Raw genomic sequence first — 24,633 nt, 5'->3', positions numbered from 1 at the left:
AGAGAAATCTCAAACAAAGGCTTTTGCTCGAATGTAGCCTGCGTAGCTTGGCCGTTTTTAAGCAATTTGAGTGCGCTAAGAAAGCGGCGAAGCTGTGATGACGAGAAATTGCTTAAAAAATTGCTGAAACCGCCAAGGTACGCAGGCTAGCTCGAATAGAGTCTGATTGCGTGTTCAGATCAGTAAATAAATAAACAAAGGAAAGGGAAAAAAAAAGAGATATTGCAACTTATCAAGAAGTCACTCTCAGGCTTCAGATGTATGCAGTTAATCTTTAAGGTCCAGTCTAAAACTTTGAAGAGATGCGGCATTTTTGACGTTTAGAGGTATTTTATCCAAAACTCAGCAGCAGCGCTAGCTAATCCGATGCTGAAGTTTCTTTTACTTCTGTTGGTTGACAAGTCCAGACATAAATAACCACTGTTGTCTCTCAATCAGAATTGTGCGCTTGAAGTTTACGACAGTAAAACTACTTGAAACGTCACCGTCACTAATTTAGGTCTGTAACCTCGAAAAATCACTTAAAAAGATCTCATTACGGGTGCACCACCTAGCTTCTGAGGGGGGAGGGGGAGGGGGGCGGTGGGTTATACCAAGAGAAAATGAGAGGGGGTCATTTTCTCTTGGTTATACTGAAATTAACGATATATCCCACAAGCACCCTTAACCAAAAAAGCTTCATGCACACAATCACTACCGAAAAAAATGTCACGCACGTTCAGTGAGCCGACAGAAAGCATGTTACACGAGAGACAAAAATATCATGCATAGACACGTCCCGAGAATACAAATTCCTACTGCGCGAAAGGGTTGAAAAAGTCATGGTTATACGCCCCCCCCCCCCCCCCCCCACATCAAGAGTCAAATGGTTCACCCTTTTTGTTTTAATACAATTGGGCAAAGAAAAAGAGTGTAGATGTTAAAGGAAAACGGGTTTTAAGGTACGTAGGTACATTTCTTCAACAAAGACAAACAACATTATATTATAAATCTCAATTTATTTTCACAATTAGCTACACATTTACTCTGATAGAAAAAAAATTCTATTTTTGTACAGTGTCACTTTTAGTCATGAGCTCCTGTTGTTAGCCATCTAATGCTTGTGAGAGCTAAGCTAGTGATCGCTAACCAGTTCAAGTCACAGTCACTCCTTTTGCCTTCAAAAAGGATTCTTTCTCTTCCCTCCTGGTTTTCCAGAGAGCCATCCTGGAAGCTTCCTCGCAGTTTCTTGAGAAGCAGGTGCGGGTTTACTTGCGCACTTTATCGGTTGGGTGCCAGACTTGAAGAATCTTTGGCTCTGGGGCTCAGCTGGGGTGCCCTGAGAGAATGCTCCACACGAGAGCTCCAAAATAGCGATGACCAATTTAATGTGACCGCACGACACATGAGGAGGCAAACGATCTTTGATTGCTGACAACTTGCTGATGTCTGGAAAAGATACAAAAATTATCGCTACTATTAGTAGTATACAAATCCCCTCAGTTAAAAGCTCAGACGCCACGTTTATCGCTTCATTCACGCGCATACAGCAATAATGTTACACTAGAACCGTAGTACTAAAATCCGTTGCAATACAGACCGCCTAGTTACATGTAAACAGTGGTCTTTCCTTTAAGGTTGACACCTTTACGACAAGGATAGGTAAAGGATAAAGTCAATTGACCCATAAGGCCCGAGTTTATTCCGGTTTCTGTAGCACGAAGCGACTAGAAATATTTCTACCCACCCTGGATGGGATGCTAGTCCATCGCAGGGTTACCGTCAGCATTAAATTCGCCGGTACCAATTTATACACCTGGGTGGAGAGAGGCATTGTGAGAGTAAAGTGTCTTGCCCGAGAACACAACACAATGTCCCCGGCCAGGGCTGGAACCCGGGCCGCTCGATCTGGAGTCGAGCGCACTAGTCTAACCATGAGGCCACCGCGCCTCCTCCGAGTAAGGGGCTGATTTAAAGGGAAACACAAAATCGCCTTAAGACATTGAGCGATGGCACGAGAAGCCCATGACATCTTAACAAAGCTCAATCATATTTAATACCTGAATTGATAGGAGGTGACCTGATTGTCTTCGTCACCAGCTCTTGCATTTCTGCAGTGAGTCCCGCTAAACAAAATATGAAACCACACAAATCAGACACACGTGACAGCGTCCTTATCATGGCTTATCAGTGCACTATTCATATCTGGTTAAGTATACTAGCACTGAAATAAAAATTCAACTTCAATACAATCGCTTTAATCAGTCGCAAATAGGGGGGATGATGTGTGAGGCCATCTCTTCCCCTCTCAGCTTCCTTCACTCTTCCCTATGTCTGTGAATTGACCATTTCCGAGTTACCTTGTGCCTCTGTTTCAAACCGAGTCCTCATTCAAAACCTCAAATACAAAAATGACTTTGATTTGCATGAAAATGAAACTGTAGGCAGAACACATTTTCATATGATTCGTTTTGCTACAGAGTCACAAGGTAACTTGGAAATGGCCTATTAGCAAAAGCCAACTCAAAAGCTCTGTTACTTTGTCGGCTGCAAACGCATTTGAAACACAATTTTTTTTGTTATATAACCTACTTTTGTTCTCTACTGTTGACTGCATTTTTCTCTTTGTAATCAAAATAGTGTGATTAGATTTGATTTGATTTCATTTACAAGCAATGTTCCATACCTCTCTTGTAATCCACTGGATATCCAGCCTTCAAAGCATCCGAAAGATGGCCAAAAATTGTTCCTTCCACCAAGTTCCGTAATTTAGCCACTTCTTTCTAAAATCATAAAGAAGGTGTAAACTACAAAAATATATTATAAGCATTATAAATATGTTGAGGGCTTGTTGAGACAGTCCATAAGAATCAAGAATGAAAGGCAACGCCTGCTGAGAGATGTAAGGGTGAATCGGAGTTATAGAAATCATGGTATACACTATCTAGGCCATAGTCACAAGTGTTGCCTTCTTAAGCAAGAAATAAAATTATGTAAAATTGCTAAAGGATTGTTGGGTATTTCTTTGAATAATTCAACCTCTGTGAATTTGGCGGTACACCAAGATATTAAAAATATCTTAGCTGATTATTTACGATTCAGTTGTTATTAGAAATCAGATCTTTATTGATTGAATGACTGACTGACTGACTGACTGACCGACTGATTGATTGATTGACTGACTGACTGACTGACTGACAGACTGACTGATTGATTGATTGATTGATTGATTGACTGATTGATTGATATATTGATTGACTGATTGATTGATTGATTGATTGCCAGAGCCTTGTCAGTGGGGATGAAGCACTGTTTTTAGCAGATCCCTGCAGAGGGTTTCCTATCTGCACCTCAAGTGACCTCGCGCTACAAAGGCATTACAATCATACATTGCATATTGCATGAGAATTTCCCCGATAAGGGATTAGGCTGAGAAGATTTTTTTTTTTCATCCGTTGACTGATAAATTGATCACTCACAATGTTCATCTGCTTTTCGTGGAACAGGTTGTACGTAGTAAGTACGGTCTGGCTCAGCTCACGACGGAGAGTTCCCACAGGTTCGGCTACGAAACTCTGAGACTTTAGAAAGAAATAACAGATTTAGTATTAGCAGTTAGTGTAATTCATTAATTCTCCGTGATGGTTTTCTCTCTGCCATGTTATACGTAGTCATCAAGGTAAGTTTGTGTCAGTTCTAAGAATCAGATCACTTAGTCTCATGGTTGTAATACTAGGTGCTTCCCTCTCGATGAAAGGAACAGCATTTTTCGGAATTTCCGGATAAGAGGACAACAACCGAAATTTTCGAAAATTCCTTACCGGGAATTTCCGTTCCATTTGACTTTCTTCCCGAAATTTCCGGAATTTTCGGTTGAATGGTTCGCTTTTCGGAAAATCCACAAAACTTTCCCGGGAAATGTCCCTTCCATTTGTCCCTGTTACAAAATTTTAGGTATTTCGCTTAATATGGAAGGCGCCCCGGTCACTTCCCTGCATTCTGTCTGGGTTGTCCCATCAATTTGCCATTGTCCATTATAGATTTGTGTGGAGAGAGGCGCTTGGAAAGTCACGTGAGTTTGTCAAGAACACAACAGACAAGGTCACTGGCTGGCATAGACTTCCAAACATCCCAAGTAAGTCCAGTCATGACAATAAGAGAGACTGATTACAATACAAGCATTTAACCTCTCATGATGCCGATTAGAGATAATATTTTTAGGACAATGGAACAACTGCAAAATAACTTCACACATAATAGCAAAGGACTTCAAAATGTAGCAAACACCAAATATACGCGTCCCGTGATCCCAGAAGACTTAACGGAGTAACTGGACGGAACGACCACTCTAATCACATGTTCAATTGCATCGGGGTGCGTCTGTTCAGTAATAGATCATCTTACATTTTGACGTCTTCTGTGATGTATTACTCAACAGACGCACGGCAACATGGAATCTATTTGTTAATCTGAACATCCCAATTAGACAACCAGTGACAACAGAAAGCCAAACTCAGAGGACAGAAAAGATCACCTTTGTATCTGTGGCATTCCCCGAATCAGTTTGGTCTTTAAACGTGTCTGCATCGAGCTCATTTTCCTTGCAGAAAGTCGCCACGCAGTTCACAAGTTGCTCTCCAAATCGTTCACATTGTCTCTCAGACACTCCATCAACTTTTAACAGGCTGCCAGTAGTGGTGGGTCTGCGACAAAACACAGTTTCTTAGTTATGGGACGGAGAGGAGAATAATAAACAGGCAAGCAAGGGTATCTGTAATTAGCGATAAAACATTAAACAGATCGTGAGAACAGTAAGGAGCAGTTGAAATTGAAAATATGAGTCTTCAATCCCAGAAATAAATACTCAAAAGGGAAGGCAATTAATTCTTAAACAATTGCGCGACACACTTGTATCAAATTCTTGCCACCTAATACAGTAGTTTCACTTGTCATTCTTTGTAAGAAAATTTGACAAAACCCTATAGTGAGTTTGTGAAGCTGACGTTTCAAGTGTCAGCTAATGAGAGAGATGGAGAGAGAGATAATCTTTATTTAAACACGGTTAAGAGTTCGTCAGCTAAAACTACTTATAATTAATACTAAAGAAAAAAATAATTAAAAAAAAAATCGTCAGAGCTTGTTATTATACCTGTGCTTGGCAATGTCCAGTAGAATCTTGTTTGTGGCAATCATGTAAGGTGGACAGTCCAGTGAGTGAGACAGTTCTGTTCTAAGCCTCATAAGGGTGGAGTACAGAGAACCCTACAAAAAAAAAAACATCCCAGTCTTAATTTAAGCGGTCAGGGTAAGGGGGAGGAGGGTATTGAGTACAAGGTGTTTACAGGTAATCATTGAAAAAAGTTCCCAACAATCAAGACCAATAATGATGACATCACTAGGTTGTTGATTCACGTGACTTTGAATGCACCATCTTAGTTGCGTACAATGCATAAGCCCAATTTTGCCAATGGGAACTGGGTGAGAAAAAGTTCCACTTTAGAGGAAAAATTTTTTTAAATGATAGCAGTTCCCACCAAGACAGGTTATGCAATGAAGAAAAATAACTTAATGTCCCAGTAAGAAGACTTATCAGATAGCTCACCTAATTTATGAAAACAGCCCATGGATAGCTCACCTGGAGTTCAAGCTCTTTTTCATCAATAACTGGTTTGTGTTGTGTTGCTGCTGGCATTGCAATCTGAGTTGCACGATTCTGATGCCAAGTGGGCACAGGTGCTACATCAGGAAGAGGTAGCAGGTATCTGAAAAAGAAAGCGGCATTCTTAGTAAACTTACACTACCAGCTATAAACTAAATTCACAATAATTGTAATTTAAATCCTACTAGCTTAATCCTGCTATAACATCATACACTTCTCCCCAGTCCCCACTGATTTCCAGATAACTGATCTGCACTTGACGTACAATAGCCCATTTTACAGTTCTGTGCCAAGTGGTCAGTCCCTCGAGCAGAAGCAAGGCTAGAGGTGACCTGGTTTCGATACGAACGTTGCTTCTTTTCAAAAATTAATATAAATCATTTTATCATGAAGTTAATCTCTAACATTTCAAGGTCAGCGGTGAACCCCAACCTCGCTTTCATGCAGACACTTGCTCACATTTCACAAAGCTGTAAACTGGCCTGTTCCATTATTGTTGAGAATTGTACGACTGTTACTGTAATTGGCATCAGATTCAGGTGATACAACATTAGGTTAACACTATTAACCCCTTTTCTGTTGTTGTTGGTTTTTTCATGACTGTTTTCATAGAATTGTATTTAAGCTGTGTGAACAGCTCTTAGGATTTTCAAACAAAGTGACACTCTATAAGAGAAAGCAACAAAAAATGTGAAGAGAAAGGGGAGAAAAGTTACATTAAGGCAATTCAAAACAATGCTTGGATAAATTATAACATTAAGTGAGTTTTTGAGATGAAGCTGCAAAATTAATTATTAATTATTTGAATTTGAGAATGATGGCATGGAGCCGTTGAAATGTCATTCTTTAATATCGCTGCTTTTTATTCTTAATTGTTTATCGAAAACCTTAGTTATTAAAATTAATTATGCCTGTAAATTGATGGCTATCAGCTTCTACATTTTCACAACTGAGTATTTTGCAGGAAAATGCATACCTGGCGGTTGGTTGTTGTTGCTTTTCCGTTGACAACAGATCCTGCAGATGGATTGGAGGTTAACATAGAGCCATGCAACTATGTTACAACTTACTACAGTGTTACAACCAAAGCTTTTAGACACAAAATTCAAATAAACTCCACTATTAAGGACAAACCTGGTTCGGAACCAGTTCCATTTTAACTGAATCCTTCCATGTAGCTTCCTTTAGCCATTTCTCACCCTTCCCTATCAAGGCAGGCAGACAAAGAAAGAAAACTGTGAGCTTTTTTTACTACAGGTCTTTTCATTAAGGACACTTAGGATTCTGTAAGATTGTGTGCCACATAGACAAGGCATTTGTAGGGTGAGACATAAGCTAAATATGATTTTGGAAATTTGTGTAGTCTCATGCACACCAAAAGTCTTACAATTGGTGGCTCATTAATACAGTTGGTCATTATACCTGAAAGAGCTGTGAGAGAACCAAATCCACCTGGATTGGTTTTTTCTTGGAGAAAACCAAGATTCATGAGTTGACGGGCTGAAAATTTGATAACAAAAAAAGAAAAAAAAGTACTTATTAATGGCCAACAATTTTTAAAAAATACATCTAGATCACATCATCCATCATGAGAAAAGTGGACGAAGACTGAGGGGAAAGAATCTTTTATAAAGGCTTTTTCTTAGGAAAAAAAAGCCATAAGACAGCAAGAGCAGTATTTTAACACTACATAACCTTAAACCATTGTACTTAATCCTTTCCCAAGTTTTGCTATGTGTAAAGAATGATTACTGAAAGAAATAACCCTTGAGCATCACCGTACCTCTCAAGACGTTACAACAAAAAGCTGACAAAATACTTACCAAAGCTTTTCCACCATTTCTCTGACTGAAAACTGGGAGAGGAAAAGGATTTAGGAAAGGTAATTACATACACATATACACTAGGACACCCTGTGTTCACACAGCATTTCTGGTTTTCCTGCTCTGACCCTAATTTATTGTGTTTCAAGACCTTATGCCCATATTCCCAAAGTATGGGCCCCATACATACATGCAGTTAAATGCAATTTAACAACAAAGAGCGCTTGCGTTCCCCTGGTAGTCAGTGGTGTCGACACATATGCGCATGTTTCGGAATTCCACTTGCTCGGGGATCATAGCATGGCGTATGTACAGGAGGTGTTTTCTGGCGTTTTTTGTAGGGTGGCAGCTCATCACCCAGGCAGTTCCCCTCCCACCCCTGTCCCTCCCTCTTTCCACTGTTTCAACAGTGTGACGGGTGCCTGTTCCTCTTACTGCATGGGGGCTCATGGCTGGGTTGCCAGGATTTGCCAGCCATGGAAGCAGTCTTCATCTAGGAGATGGCTGCCAATAGTGGAAGCTCCTGGGTGTCTCAGGCACCCAACCTCCATTTTAGCAATGCAGTTGTTAACTATTTTAAAAAGTATACAGTCATGTTTAAGGTCTACCTACCTCCCAGCTCCAAATTCCTTCTTTTGCATCAGCCATCTTGGAACTTTCTGACTGTTCTACAAATTAAAAATAATAACATATTTCAGCCAAATAATGTCATGTTCTCAAAAGACATCAACCTACCAAATACTAACATTAAATTGAATATTAAATATCAAATTAAGCATAGGTATGTACATTAACAGAACTGTATGTATGCATGGCTTACATGAAACGAGAAAGAGAAGTCTGTAGTCGGGTTTTTCTATAAACTTAAGGTAAATGACTATATATAAATATTTATAAATATTTTTAGGAATTCTAATTTCACTTGTAATCATATTTTAGAATTTTACACGTTTTTGTAATTATTAGGTTTATTAGGTTTCTTACTTTTTATTTTGTAACTCCTAATTAACCGCAGGTCCACATCAGCTTATGCTGCCTATATAACGACCTGCGTAAACAAATAAATGATGTAATGTATGTAAAATACTTACCGAACCTCTCAGCATCAAAACAGGAATTGACATACCATATGTGCCATTCCCTGCTGTCTAAAAATACAATAATAAATAAACCAATAAATAAAATTAAAAAAAGAGTTAAAGGTAACATTATACCTATACACCAAAACAAAACAAGAAATGACAGACAGATGGACTAAAGTGCACAGAGAAGGAAAAGAGGAATTATGCAAGGAGGGAGGGAGGGAGGTACAAAGGAAGAATTGTGTGTTCATCTGGAACATGAATGAAATGAAAGAAATGAAGTTCAGGAATAGAAGAGATGATTAATATTATTATTAGTCAGTTAATCTAGATCTTTTGGCCAAGTCAGTTCAGAGCAAGAACACTGCAGTTTAAATCTGTACTTCCGAAAAATTGGCTACAGAGTGCTGAACAAGTAAACTTGAAACCATGGTGAAAACATATCATAAAGACTTCAGCAAGTAAGAGAATTGACAGGTTTGATCTATTTATTTGAAAATACTGTTTGAGAACAAACAAATTTTTGGGTTCAGTTTTACATGTAAATGGTATAATTTCACTTCATTCACAGCTAATTTCCACCATAACCAAAAGGCCCTGGCTAGTGGTTTGACAAGTAAATGAGGATAAATCCCTCACAAATGATACACTTAAATAATTAACTTCAATTTAAACATTTTCTTACAGTGACTTACCATAATAGCATTAAGAAGCAATTTAGCTTCCTTTGTGAAATCTCTCTTGTTATCCTTGACATGTGGGTTAAGAGCCCTATAAAGTCAATATCACTGTTAAGATCCTTGCAAAATTAACAATGGGTATACCGCTATTTACTCAATCAAATGCCCAGCTCGCATTCGAAAGTTTTAAATAAATTCACTCTGCATTGAAGACAATGCAGAGACACTGGACACCAGCTCAAATGACTATGTCACTGACTTCATCTATCTTGAGTCATATTTAAAAAATGTTGTGGAACTAGGCACTCAGTGGCGTGGTAAGTATGGTAGGACAACCATGTCTAGTTCTTCTAGCTGGAGTCACTGTGTTGCTGTATGGTATTGGACAAGACACTTATTACTTTTTCATAGTTCTCTGTTCCACCTAAGAGTATATTAAATGGTTACTAGATATCTGTTAGAGGGATGGAGAATGGTACACGTAAGACTTTTGGAGACATTGAGACAAATGGTTTTTTTTGCAAGCCCGAGACATTTTGAGTTTTTAAATTGAAAGACTGAGACGTTCAGATTCTCAGACGTTTAGAAATCATTTATGAAAACAAAAAATATATCAGTCCCTTGGTTTTTTTTTTAGCCTTGCAAAACATTGAGACTGTGAGCTGAGTGAAATTCCCCTTGTTAGGGAAACTAGAAAACCTGTAGTTGTTTTCATGCTCTGGAGACCAAAATATTCAGCTCTGGCATTGTGGACCAGTTGGCCTGAGTAATGCTTTAGCTTTGGCTTCAAGTGTTGATTTGAGATACAATTCAAAGTTACTATGCAGCTCTCATTATCAATATTAGCTGTTTTTTACTGACCTGTTTCGACAAATATCACAACAGTCATCTTTTCCACCAATGCTCATACCAACTGTGTCCTCAAAGTATGCTAAAATTGTTCTATAGACAAAAATAATTTGACATGTAAACTGTAACTAAAATAAAATTAAAGGAAACTTAGCAGATAATATTATGCAATTAAGATAACATGTTTAGTTAACATGAGGTTCCACTTCACAAACCCTTGTCACCAACCTTCTTCTACATTCTGTAGTACCCAGGTACTGCTCAAGTTTGTTCAGCATTCGCAGCTTATGTTCTTTGAAGGACTCTGCTTTAACATCATTTAACAAGTGCCTGGAGAGTAGCATGAATGGCATGCAAAATTACATTTCAGACCACAGAAATAATATAAATGTTCAAAACGCAAGTGGAACCATGAGTGAAGAGAATAGTTTCACAAAAAAATTGAAAGGACCCTTTTCAGATGAATTTTTGTTTTAGAGAATTAGAGAAGAGCTGTTGCCTCTTAGAGCAAGCTCCTTTTTGATGTTCAGCAGCTATCACTGACTGTTAAATGAGAACTTTGCTAAAAGCTGCCACTATTGACTGAAACTAACACTTACCGGTTGAGGGAAAAATCCGCTGTGCTATAAAAAACATGGCACGTACTGGGAAGACTATAATATGATGAAAAAAGGTATGGTTACATGGTTAATAGATGTTTGTTATTGAAGATGATTTCTGAATGGAGCTCAGTCACATAGTAATCACTGCAGATAGTACTCACCCATCCCGTCCAGCTCTTCCTATCTCCTGGTAGTATGATTCTATATCTTTTGGAGCTAAAACAAACATATAACAATTGGACAGTTCATCAATTTTCATGGAACTAAAAAACAGTTAAATACAGCTTATCTAAGTTTATAACATAGAGAAGCTCCCATTGGTCTGGCAGTCAGAACAAAGTACCCAGTGTTAACTAGTGCATGCTCAGGGTACACCATCAGAGTAGCGTGTAGTACATCTTCTGTGCAGTGTAGGGTGGCACCTTTTTAGTGGAGATTTAGAGTATTTGTGCTCTTCCCTCTCCCGCATGTATCTCCCTATCCCCACTGTTAACACAGTTTGATGGGTGCCTAGATGAATCTGTGTGGGAGCTCATGGCTAGGTTGCAGGGATTGCTAGCCTTGGGAGTTACTTACTGTCTAGGGGCTGGCTGTTCACAGTGGAGGCACCTGTACTTCCCAGGCACTCGTCATCCAAACAGCTAGATGCAGACGGAAGTAGTTGACTACTTAATTAACTATTAATCATAAAATACAGTGAGAAAGTTGCTGTGCTCAGCATGTGACAGCAACATTTCGTCCCAATAAAAGCGTCAAAGAAGGTCAGAGTTCAATCATCTTGAACAGGCAGGTTATTAGAAGAATTTTCTTAACTACCATTTCAGCATAACAGATTCAATGAAATTAGTCCTGTAAAAATGCTTTAATTGTACAGTTATTAATTGACTCTAAACCTTAATAATACATACCTCCATAATGAATAATTTTTCTCACATCTGGTTTGTCAATTCCCATTCCAAAGGCCACTGTGGCTACAATGCACTAAAAAAGAATGCAAATATATGTAAACTAAGAATCAAAACGAAATGGAGCAGCTGCAGTTAAGTACAACTCCCATGATACACCATGCAGGGAAATGACTGGTGGTGACCAAAACCTGAAAAACGTTGGTAACACTGTCTAACAGTGGAGGGGTTAACTCTGAAATGCCCCGCAGGAAAAACAGAACAAACATTGGAAAAATCTAATATCTAGTGACACCCACTCAGGACATTTATTTCTCCTGTACCTATCAGAGCTACAACCTTTCAAGACATCGGAAACATACCATGCCAGCTAGAATCGCTGTTGCACTTACAAAAAGAACAGCAGCATGTTAACACTGGTTTACTGGCATAAGGATACCCAAAGAAACAATGATGGAAAGAAAGAGAAGTAAGAGACAGGACTCTTGGAATGAGGTACAGAGAACAGACTCCAGAAGATAAAATATTGACTGAACATTCCAATTGTCAAAGGTAATAATTGTCCGAATGTATCAACCTGAATTTCATCTCTGATAAAGAGGTGGTGCACTTTCCTCCGTTCCTTAGGTGCTAGCCCAGCATGGTAATATTCACACCTCACCCCAAGACCTATAAGATCACAAAGATTCTAGTAATCAACAAATTAATCATATTAATAATCATTTAATATACATCTTCATGAAGTAAGTAACAAAACACATATAGCAAGTAACAAAACACATATATTATAATGACAACTTTCTTGGAAATATTTCTTTAAAATTCAAGATACATCGGGGGAGGGTGGGACGGGGGGGGGGGGGGGCATCAAGATTAACAGAAAGCAAAACTAACTGGTATTCACAGGACCAAGCATTGAGCATATCACACCATAGTTTTAGGATCAATTAAATATTAAGTGTCTTTTACCTTGGAGTTCCCGAGCCACTGTTTCAGTCATTTTCTTTGTTGGACAGTAAACAATTGTTGGACCATCAAAGGAATACTCAATCTTACTTCTGTAGTCAGAGTAAATAAAACCTGTTATAAATCACCTCATTAGTTGACAAGTTACTGTGGACATGTGCATTTCATCCACTGCAAGATCTGTGCCAGCACAGTTAAGCTAATCTAAGATTAATATGAATTTTGATTCATTCACAATTTAAATTCATTTGGTGACTTGAGATGTTAAATTTTATTCCGTTCAGTTTTTACTGTGATGTCAAATTCCACAAAACATTAGTGATAAACATGCTTTCATCATTAGGAGGGAAATTAAACCAAAAATTGAGTGTCATCCCTGGATTAGCATTTTGTAGCATCACAGTCATTTAAAGCATACAAAGGGTTGCATCAAGATAGCCCAAGCAATGCATGCCTGTGATGGCCTTGTTTGATTAGAAATTGTATCCGGTGGCTTATAAACAAACATGCCCAGTTCTCATTCAATACGGTTTCCTCAGCACTCTACATTTTAAACACAGTTGTTTTTTTTTTATAAGCTGGCGCTCTACAGTAATACAAGGTTTCTTAACAAATACATTATGTTAGAATGGATTACAATCTCACTCGGTAACATTCATAAATAGTCTTACCTATCTGCTGATCTTATCAGGACAGGTTTTAAGTCATCCTTTATACTGCCAGACTTTCTTTCTACTTCAAAGTATAAATTAGGTCTGCAATAACAACATTGCATTTAATGATTACAAGTAAGAATACATGTAGCTTTCACATTGAAAAATATTTCCAAGAGTTTAATTGGGAAAGTCATTGGGACAAGACTTTTATAAAATACTTTTTCCCATTTATGACTAACATTAATTAACTTATACGTACTAGTTAGAATTTTCAGGTATTTGTATCAGCGTAAAAAAAAAGGGGGTGTATATTATGGACAGGTGTTACCAACAGAGATAAGTTAATATATAGTTTACTATTTTTGGGCAAGTGGTGTAAATTTTTCCCCTAAAAAGACTATATAACTGTCATACTGTAGTAAAAGGTGCATATTTTAGCTTAACAGTCAGACTACAACGGGTGACAAAAGTAGTTGAGGCACTTTTAGAAAATGGCACTTTTTGATATTAATTTAAACTCTTATTCTATTTTACTTACATGTAGCGTTAATTCTCTGATACCCCGGCCCCCCAAATCAATGTTGTGTAAGCGTTGTTGTCTGTGCAGTCTAAGAAATAGAAAACTCAACATTGTTTGAGGGGAAGGGGAGGAAATGTTTCCAAGACACTCGAAAACCAAATTTTACTGCCGAGTGTCTCAACACTTTTGTCGCCGATTGTAGGGTCAATTTGCCAGCTGCTCCGTGCAGACATGTACACCTTAAGACATGTCACAATACTGATTTTTGGAAGTCATTTGATTCTATGACTACCTTTGTTCAGGAAGCTGAGGCTGTGCTCCTCCTTCCTCCCTTCTACAAGTTGTACCCCTCCCCCTTCCTTCAAAACTTGAAAGACAAACATCACCTGTCAAATCCTGTACAAACAAATGCAGCATTTCTCAACCTCAGAGACTGACAGATATCCCGTCTCACAGTAGGAGTGGCTGTAGCTGTCAGTGCAACAATAGGTACCTAGCATGTATTCAAAACACAATTTTAAATAAAGATAATTTATTTTTATGAAGGATTACTTTATAATGCCTTACAATTTGTCAACATAGAAATTCTGTAATCTGACTATACATTCATTTTTTTGTTGTCCTTGTTAGACTATTTGGTAATCCTTTAAGTACCAGTATTATTTTATTATAACAAGAAATTTGGGACCAAAAAAAAATAAAAAACTTTTGGTCCTTTCTCTCTTTCAGACCAATCAAGTAATGGAGCAGAATAAATACTAATATAACTCAACGGAAATTTAGAACAGCATTAAATTATGATAAAAGGGCTGTGTTGCACTATCTTAGGTGATTCAGACACTTACAAATTATTCCTGATGCAAAAATACTTTAATTTCACAAGCAGCAAGTAAATGACATAATAAGTCTCTATCTCCTTACTTGAGGTAGTTTATCCCTGATACATCCAAGTGACCGATATGAAGATCTGAAGTCATGTCCCCACTGAGACACACAATGTGCTTCATCTATTGCAACTAGTGTTAGACCTGTGGGAAAATGAACCTTGGTTTTAAAAGTCACAATGAAATATAATAAATGTAGCTGTCAGTCAAAGGTGACAACGACAAAAGACATTGAAGGAAAACATAAAAGGAGCAAAAGACACAACAACTGCAAATCCTGTTTGGTTCATATGTAAATTATATTTATCATTATTTGTGTTATTCATATGTACATCTTATTACAATAAAACAGACACAGCTTTCTGCTGATAAAAAGGTGTCCTGATCTTGAAGTTGATGAAAGCCTAGGTTTCTTTTAAGGTTGCCTTAGCTTCCAAGCCATCTGCATTAGACAGAAATTGAGGATTGCTTCCTCAGGAGAGAAGACTTTAAAAATCTGTTTAACAGTCTTTCAGAGCAAAGAATTTTTTTCAATCAAGATGGTCTCTGGAAAAGAAGTTACCATTAACACCAATAAAATTATTGGTGTTAATGACAGATAAATTGATTAAATATTTAAGCTGAACTTCATATAACCCATTCATTAAGGTTTTATTAATTTATTTCCTGCTTGGAGTTCTGCATTATCCATAGAACCTGTTAGAATGTCATGGAAGTATTACCAGTATAGTCAATAGTCTGATGTATCATGTTGATTTTCAGAAAACGTTTCAGACAAAGACTGAATGGTCAAGGCAACAAACTTGGTATCCAGGGTGTAGCTGTTCAAAGAATGAATAACATTTTATAGACAAAAGAAAGCAAATCACTGGTATCCAATGGGTAGCCTACCAGTGCTTTGTTTTCTTATAGACTGGATAATGAATTATCAGGTAGACAGTTTTACCAATCCTTTCAACAACCCCACTGCCAGCTCTCTCAATATTTACTAGATTATTTGTTATGATCTAGGGTATTCCTTACCTACAGATTTCTGCACATAAGCTAAAAATCCAGTGTCCAGGGAAACATATTCTGGAGTCAAGTACACCACTCTGTATTCCCCACTATGACAAATTATCAAAATTAATAATATGTATGAAAAAATTACTTGATTCTGATGGGCTGAGAGCAGTGCAGTTCAAGTGTAACGCCAGTGCAAAAAGTGTAACATCAGTGCAAAAAGTGTAACACCAGTGCAAATTACACATCGTAACTCTAGATTATAATTGGTGGAAAGAAAATAGAGAATTTTCTAAACCAATGATATCACATAAAATGATGACAAAAACTTTGTGCAGAAACTTTGAAAAAAGTTTTCTCGAATGAGAAAAAATGGCTTCAAGAAAGGTCTTCCGGCATTTCCTCCATGCAAATTTTTTCATGTTTATATTATTAATAAGTAATCATATGGTTTTTCTCGTTCAATTTGGAATTAATTTGCACTTGTGAGTTTTTAAAAAAGCTGAAATTGCACTCGCCGAAGGGGCTCATGCAATTTCAGCTTTTTGAAAAACTCACTCGTGCAAATTAATTCCAAATCGAACTCGAAACCATATGATTACCTATACTAATCACACAGGCAAGGTACAATGAAAGTCAAATTTGATAACCTGATGAGGTCTAATGATTTACTGCGGGCCAGGGCATTGGAAGGTAAAGTGGTCAGTTAGTTACCGTAAAATTCCGGCTTTTACTTCAGCACTATTGCTTTGAGCAGATCCAAGATAGCAAGCTGGAATGTTATAAAGCCTACAAAAATGATAAAATTATAGTAATAATTACAATTGTAGCCTTTATTTGCACTTGAAGCACTTTGTTCTGAAAGGAATGTTTACCAATGATCCCAACCATAATTATTTGGAGTGCAGTTGATTACAATATATTGCGATCAACTGCATTTCATTTGATTACCATGTTTTTCATCAAAACTTATATTGGCTCCATTTCACCAGCTGTGAGACAAAAATGTTACGATACTATTTCTTTTGTTCTTACCCTCATTCTTAAACTAAATTTTATCAACTCTTGAGGCATTGAATCTCTGAGATACTTCCTGGAAAATTTGTAAACAGGTTTTGTTTGTTACTGCATATTACTGTAGATGTAGCTTAAAATCATTGATGGACCTTCACATTCAAACAAAAAAAAAATAAGCTTAACTGCTCAATTTATCAAGTCAAAATTGTAAACATAGCGGAGGACAGTTTCATAAGAATCTGTTCCAAACTCATGTTTGCCAACTGAAATGTATGGCTTACATATATTTCTTGGATCATGTGTACTAAAGGCATCTGCGGTTGAGTGTCAATCAATACTCTCGATTGATATTGAAATCTTGATCCGTACTTGATCAACATCCTGATCGATATTTGGTCGGTACTCTATCGGCACTTGATCAACAGTCAGTTGATAGTCGGCCAAGTGTCGACCGACTTATATGACTCGATCAAAAATTTGATTGACTCTTGACGAGATGCGGATGGCGTGTCGACCGAGTGTCAACTGAGGTGTCAATGGAGGGTCAATCAAGTGTCAACTAAGGTGTCAATGGAGTATAAATCGAATATCGACCAAGTGTCGATCAAGGGTATTGCTTGAGTGTATCAATCAACACTTGTCTGCGGATGCCTTTCGTACACATGATCCTATTTCTTTGCAAAAACTTAGTTATCAAACAATGGACAACACATGAATGAAAAAGGAAACATATTTTCTACACCTGCATGTGCAGGATAGCCACCAGATAACAAGGTAACCACTTGTAAGTGTAAAGAAAAAACAGTAACTAATGGAAAGGAAGCTTTGGACTTTACCCAAGTTTAGTGACTTGATCTTCCATGAGTGAGATTAAGGGAGAGATGACAACTGTTGTACCTCCAGTGTATAAAGATGGATACTGATAGCACAAACTCTTCCCATATCCTGAACAAACAGCAGAGAAAAAAGTCAAGCATTTCTAAGCAAGCAGCCAGTAGAAAAATCATCCAATGATAAATGCACTCTGCAGCACAAGGCAACAGCACTGCCACACTTCCTAGTTCCTGCACTCTCATCTCTTATTTAGAAAATAATTTATTAATTAAGTATTAGAAAATCTATACGTTCTTAATTTGTTATACCTGTAGCCATTACAACACACATATCCCGTTTCCAATTAAGCACTTCATTGATTATCTTCCACTGCATGCTGCAAAAAAAGTAATACATCATAAATAATATTATTAATAACAAAATTAATACAATATTGACTGATACATGGGGTGGGGATGGAATTATTCTGATGCAAGGTTCCTTACTTTCAAAAATCTAAATGTTTATTCAATTTCTTTATAACTCAAATTTCTAACTACATTAATTGCAGATTAGGGAAATTCCTTCACTTACGGTCTGAACTTGGAGTGGCCAAAGTATCTCTTTAGGACCTCAACATGCTCAGCGTCTGGTTTTATTTCATTTGCCTCTGGATAGAGGAAAGTCAAAAAAAAACTTTTGCAGGAAAACTGAAACAAGTTTTACTTTTCAAGGAAATATGTAACAACCTGTTGCTGGCATCCATCTGTCTCAGGAGACAATGGAGCTCTGTGCCATGATTTAGTTTGTGGTTGAGTTGTACCAACCTAACCAAATGATTAACGCAGCCACAGTCAAGCTGTCAGTTTTATTGTTTTCACAATTACAAATTGTGATAATCAACTTGAGAAACATAGACTGTGAAGAACAACAACTAAAAATGATTGTTCTTCTCCATCTTAATCAAAAGATTTCACTGCTATGGAGTTACTACATTTTAATCGCAAAGCTGTCACTCAGGGAAGACCAACAGAATCAACAAAAGAGAAAATAATATTTAGGTTAAACCTACTAAGCAAGCAATCAATAGATTAATTGAAAATTAATAATGAAGAAGTGCAGGTCAAACTATCCACTGCAGTTACCTTCAGTTTCTGGCAATTGATCTAGTGTATCTGAGTGGCCAGCGTCTAGAATCTTTGACTCAACCTGGCTTTGATTGCATAATTCTTCGATGTCAACCTAAAGAAAAGTTATAAATATAAAGATGAATATATACTTAAGTTGTTATCCACACTTTCAAGTGGTATACCATGGAATAACCCACAATCCACTTGTATTTTCTTGCTCTATATACGGGCCTTTAGGCGAGTGTGTTTCAAGAAAATGCAAGTGACAAGTGGGATTTTCCATGGTATACTACAAGAGAGTGTTGCATAACTATTTTATACCAAGTCATAGAATATACAGTGGCCACCACAATCAATGCGACATATGAAAAGTATACGATGGGAAAGCTGAGTATAATGCTGTCAAGTAAATACTGTAATGGTTTTCCCGTATCATGATTGGCTGTATTTTCTATGGTACAGACCCGAGGGGGGGGGGGGCCTGCCATATATGGGCTATATAGGTATGTGCTGCTGTGAAGGGTATGGTTTTCAAGCAGTTTACTCTAGGATAGGGTATATAAATCAGAGCGTTTGGGTCTAGAATAGGGTATAATTTTTCACAAAACTGACTGGTTGGTTGAAGATTCTATCTAGACTAAGGAAATCAGGAATTGCCATTAATGTTGCAGTTCCTAGTGAGTAATGCTTTTAATACCCCGACAAACACAAGCAATAAACACGTGTTCTATGGCTAAAGGGGGGAACACCACTCCGCAATCGGCATGACAGACGAACTTCCGTTGCGTGACCAAATGCCAAACTTATCTCCCCAACAGTTAATTCTGCACTAGATCGGACAAGTTGGCGAGGCCAAAAGCTTTCACGTCCTAGTAGCGTAACTCTAAACGGCACTACGAGCTGACCTCCGGTCAGCATCATGCTAGAGTGTAGACAGTTCTCAAGCCTTACTTATCTCCCCAGCACTACAAGCCGACTCCGCCGGCACGTGCTGGATCGGACAAGAAGAGGCATAAAAGGGCATTAAATAGCGCCACTAAATTAGCGAAAATGAAGCTTGGAGAAGTCGCTGCAAGACTTAACCGATATCATGTCACAAGAGGTGAACCCCAGTTTATTACTTATATTAATGAACAACAACAATAAACCTCCAAAGGGAGGGAAGGGTGGGAGTTACAATTTTGAGGGCTAACTAAAAGTTACAGTAGTGATATAACGAGCGAATGATGCTAAAGTCCAAGCTAAGACTCTTTTATAGGTAGACTGATGTCTGGGTTTAAACCAATATAAATATCGTGTACCATGAAACATACAGAGCCCATGCGGCCTTGAACGAAACAAGAATGGGGCTATTTAAAAGACTAGCCATACAAAACGCACGATACAGTTAAACCAGACGTTGTTGCAACATGCATGGTGAAAGGCTATTGTGAATATTGTTTAAACTAGACAAGAAAGACTTCTATAATGTTCTAACGCGTAACAGTTCTATTGCGTTACGTTTAACAACAGTAAGCTAGTGACTGTACGTAAATAGCGTCACACTCCATTAACTGCGCTTTAACGATTGACTTTAAAGCTTTACTTAAAAATATAGAAAAATCAAATTGGCAAGTTTAAATTTACGCAAATCAGCCTCAACAGTGTCGATAGATGGGGGGATTTGGGGAGTTTACTCTAGCATAGGGTAGCAAAATTCAGCTGAACTTAGTAGCTCTGGTATTGGCTAAGGGTTCCAGGGTCCCAGCAGCACATTCCAACCTAGAAATTCATAAAGTACCCCTCCCCCCGGGGGGGGGGGGGGTACAGATTCTGATATGCACTACATGGTTTAAATAGACAGTAGAATGGTGACTTGGTGAGCTCACATTTATACACTACACATGTCACTGATCACAATATCGAATCAAAAACTGGCAAGACTTGCTTGGAATATTTGAGTTTCAATAAACTGAAGCTAAGTTAAAGTTTTTATAAGTTAATACAATTAACAAAAGAAAATGCACATCATTAACTAACAAAATACCAAAAACGTCTTCCACTGACAATGATTTGAGTCTCTGCACAGGCAAAGCTTTAAAATACCACATAGCTTAATAATCACCTCAGCCATTACTTCATCAAATTCATCATCATCACTCAACACAACCAGGTCATTTGAACCATCAAAGTTAGAACTGTTCAAGGCCTGTTCTTCACTAGCATCTATCAAATCCTGAAAAAAAAAGGTAAAGCTGAATTATCTGGCACATAATTTGGATATACCGTAATACACTTCGACAAATGTATGTGAAATGAAAAGAAATGGTACAAACATTGGTTTACCTCATTACAAACCTTGGACCTACGAACCTCAAACCTCTGCTATATTTCAGACCAGTCTGCTTTGAGTCATAGGCTTATAGCCAGATAATTTAACCAGTTACCATCAAACCATGCATCGAAAACCCAGAGTTAGGTTGATGGACCAATTCTGGCACAGTGTACAAAATCAGTTGCACAAACTGCGCTTTTGTATACAGGGCTAAAACAAAACTTGACCTCCAGCTTGCTCTTTGGACTGGTAGAATCCTTTGCAGCCATTATTAGGGTGGTCACGCAACGATTTGTTAGTGGGTGAGAAGCATTATGTGACAACCCTAATAACAGCTGAAAAAAAGACCATTTGAAGGCTTTCAAGCAAAAAGGGTGTACATCGCTTTTTGGGCCGATTTTTACTTTTTCGCAGGAGCCAGCTAATTTTGGCAGACTGACTTGTTTTGACATGAAAAGCATCGTTGTGTAATTGTTTTTGTTGATTTGCGTTTTGTTTTCGAGAAATAGCATGTACAAAAACAACTCAGTTTTTTTGGACTTTTTTCAAACCCAGTGTTTAGTATGGTGAAACTGAATGACCTTTAAAGACACAGATTTCAGAAATCAAATGGGCTGTATCTATGTTGGACCATGAATCTAAGATGTCCTGTGATGTTCATGAAACAGTCTGAGAAACATGACTGCATCCCCATCCCAAAGGTCCACAATGTTTGGCACATGCATGAATCTTGCGCTACATATTTTTTATCTATGCACACCACAGAAAATAATATTATATACTTTTCAAAATTGTGAAAGAGGCTTGGCAGCGGGGATGTGGGGTGGGGGAGAATAGGTTGAATCTGCCCTAATCCTTATATCTTGGACATGAATGAATGAAAAACGTTAAAAAAATTGGTACATAATAATAGAAAAAAGAGGTTTAAGCTCAAGATGGTCTATGCCAGAAACATATTTTCTTTAACTAATTTTCTTTTGACTGCCAGTGTAAAACACAGACTGCAGACTACGAAAGAATTCAAAAACAAGCTACAAACTACAGGCCAGTGGTAAAAATTTACATGCAAACTATTTGAATGCTGCCCTTTACTGTACGTATGTTAACTATTTCGTGCTTTAATCCACAACTTTAACTTGGTTTGTAGTCTGTATTATATCCTCAGTCTGAATCTCAGCCCCAGTCAACAATCTGCGTTACTTTGGTTGTTTTAGGCCCGGTTCATACGTCGCATTTCTGCCGTGTCGAATTCAATTCAACGAATTAGATTCGACAGAAATTCAACGTCTGAATCGGCTGCCGCATTTCTGCCGCACGTTCGACTGGTCTTGTCACATTATCCGACAGAAATGCGACACTGATTCAGACGTCGAATTTCTGCCGTGTCGAATCTAATGCATACATTATGTTAATGTGTTGAGCATGCGTAAATGTTTTCCCGCCAAAGAAAAAGAAGAAACTTGGCCATTCTCGACCCAGAGCAACCCGAACATATTGCAACACATACTGCTCCGTTGTCAGCCTTCTCCTTCTCGTTACGTTGGCGGACAATTTTTCGCAAAATTAAAGTCCTTCGTCGCTCAGTATTTTCGTCCGCCATATTGAATACTCTACGTTTAAAGCATTTTCCGCTGGCCGACATACCCGACAGTATAAATTCTGAATTAAGTGCGACACAAGTGCGACGTATGAATCCACAGTCGCATTTCTGCCGCACTTAATTGAATTGAATTCGACACGGCAGAAATGCGACGTATGAACCGGGCCTTATTGATCATGAGCCGCACCATAAACGCAACGCACCTCCGTGAAGCTTGTGTTTCCTGAATCCTTTGAGGTATCCTTGTTTCTTTTTCCCAGAACCAAGTCGTGAAGTTCAGAAGCGCTTGACTCAATGGCAGAAACTACTGAATCTATCCTGCAGTTGTCTTCAACACTGCTTGGAGAAAGAACTTCTGATATCTCGCGCAACGTATTCAAAATCTTCGAAAGCCTGCCATGTACATCTCCATTCTGATTACTTCCCATTTTTAAGTCCCTAATACAGAGCTACGCGATAATATATAGCTCTCTAAATGAGAATGAACAGCATTTTACAGCGATATTAGATGATATTAAGAAGGTCACTGGATTGCTACGTGGCGCCATCTTGGATTCATTTATACCCGCGCTTCCAAATAAGATTCCAGTTTCCCGCTGCCAGCTCGGAGCGCTGGCTACTGACTTCCATTCTTCCCGGAATTTGCGGAGGTTCACATTACGGAAACTTGACGATTTTCGAATTTTTCGAGTTTTTCGGAAACTTTGGCTCAGGTCGCACTAGCGCACAGAATTGTTTTGTTACCAAAAAATTTTTGTTTCCGGTACTTAATTTGGCATGTTTTGGGTCGCACGTAATTTAATCAATGTGTCAACAAATTTCCTTTCCCGCCAAAATGTGTTCATTTTGAGTTTCAGTGCACGATCATGGAACCACGTGACGCAGCTTTCGCTTTAGATTTTCGCTTTCGCTTTTGATCAACTTGTAACTTGAATTTATGCCTTTTAACTTATATGCAGGCTATGATTGGCAGGTTATGTCTATCAACTGGCGTTGTTGGAATATGAGCGTGAGATCAGACAGCGCATACAGCAAAGACCATTCAACCCGGTCATGGTTTCAAATACACCTAGCAATTCTTTCCCACTACTTCAAAAGTCGGCTACGAATGAAGAGAGATCCTTTTGATGTTCTTCTCATTCAGCTGGTTATCCTTTTCTTTTGAGGCAAAACACGAACATTGCGTTCCTTCAGAGAAAGAAAGTACTAGCTCTTGGTCTTTACCGTCTTGCACATGAATCTCGTACTTGACAATAGCAGCCAACTTTGGTGTCACAAGCCTGCAAACAGGCTCCCGGCTAGCCCGAACGAAGCGAGTTTCGCGATCGTCCACTCGCTTTGCCCGCCGAATTCTTTTCCGTCCTCGCCAGCAGCCTGTTCGAAGGCTATGGTGTAGCAAACGTACGGTGACCCTGCAGTGATCTTGCATATAGTACACCTTCAAAAAATCATCCTGCGTTGTGTCGGTTTCTGCTTTTGTATTCTTCATCTTGCATATGGTAGCCTGCGAACAGGCTCCCGGCGAAGACTGAAAAAAATTTCGGCGAGCGCGAAACAGAAGAATGCGGAGAGCAAAGCGATCGGGGCGGGGACTCGCGTCGTTCGGGCTCACCGGGAGCCTGTTCGCAGGCTAGCATATGGCCGAGGGATCCATCTTCGCACAAGGTTGCCCCCAAAAACGAAAGCAAAATTAATTTTACCCCGTTTTTCATGTACTATTTGCTTCATGATCGACAGCTTGAAAGTTTTTTTGATGTTTTCTGAAAACGAGCTCCAGAGCTTTCAAGTGCCAGTGTCTTTGAACGTTTGGTACATTCCGCGCATTTTTGAAAATGTCAAACAAATTGGTCGCACGAGAAAAACCTATGTGATGACGGATTTTTTGTAAAACAAACAACTTTTTACGCTAGTGTGAGTGCGATCCGGCCCAAAGTTTCCTTTTTTGTAAAAATTTATTCATTCCCCGGAAATAGAAGACGAAAAAAAATGCGACGATTCGTACCTGAAGTTACAGGTTTTATTTTCCACGCATTGCTTGCCTATCTAAAACAGTCTCGTGTCGCCTGCACGTGCGGGCAATTTTCCCCTCCGGGAGGGTACGGATTCTAGTTTCTCATTGGACAACCCTCCTTGCCCTCGAGGCGTTGTTTTC

At 38.5% G+C, this 24,633-nt stretch overlaps 1 protein-coding gene across 1 annotated transcript; it reads right to left on the bottom strand.

Annotated features, from left to right (window-relative positions):
• Positions 1-978: 978 nt before the first annotated feature.
• LOC110069681 (bifunctional 3'-5' exonuclease/ATP-dependent helicase WRN-like) lies at positions 979-23,050 on the bottom strand. Its single transcript, XM_089271640.1, has 32 exons — positions 22,685-23,050; positions 20,672-20,782; positions 18,583-18,679; positions 18,032-18,107; positions 17,767-17,834; positions 17,461-17,569; positions 16,322-16,396; positions 15,629-15,711; positions 14,643-14,749; positions 14,108-14,214; positions 13,217-13,300; positions 12,549-12,637; positions 12,157-12,248; positions 11,583-11,655; positions 10,836-10,890; positions 10,672-10,725; positions 10,301-10,402; positions 10,085-10,165; positions 9,239-9,314; positions 8,553-8,609; positions 8,074-8,129; positions 7,462-7,493; positions 7,061-7,138; positions 6,773-6,843; positions 6,615-6,655; positions 5,615-5,741; positions 5,129-5,241; positions 4,514-4,682; positions 3,459-3,560; positions 2,666-2,762; positions 2,040-2,105; positions 979-1,428 (listed from the first exon to the last, which is right to left on the bottom strand). Exons 1-32 carry the CDS (start codon positions 22,907-22,909, stop codon positions 1,160-1,162), a joined length of 3,042 nt encoding a protein of 1,013 aa, XP_089127766.1. The 5' UTR covers positions 22,910-23,050; the 3' UTR covers positions 979-1,159.
• Positions 23,051-24,633: the final 1,583 nt, after the last annotated feature.

The sequence above is a fragment of the Orbicella faveolata genome, unplaced genomic scaffold (genome assembly GCF_042242905.1).
Source record: "Orbicella faveolata isolate gen_17 unplaced genomic scaffold, um_ofav_v1 contig_1, whole genome shotgun sequence".
Lineage (NCBI taxonomy): Eukaryota > Metazoa > Cnidaria > Anthozoa > Scleractinia > Merulinidae > Orbicella > Orbicella faveolata.
This window is presented reverse-complemented; position numbering and strand designations above follow the sequence as displayed.

What these genes read in the sequence shown, in the direction of transcription:
- LOC110069681 (XM_089271640.1), bottom strand. Translation starts at nt 22,909, where the DNA reads ATGGGAAGTAATCAGAATGGAGATGTACATGGCAGGCTTTCGAAGATT. An exon ending in CTGATAAGATCAGCAGATAG is followed by an intron (nt 12,638 to 13,216) that starts GTAAGACTATTT and finishes CTCTGACTACAG; the next exon opens with AAGTAAGATTGAGTATTCCT. An exon ending in ACTACAGAATGTAGAAGAAG is followed by an intron (nt 10,166 to 10,300) that starts GTTGGTGACAAG and finishes TTTTGTCTATAG; the next exon opens with AACAATTTTAGCATACTTTG.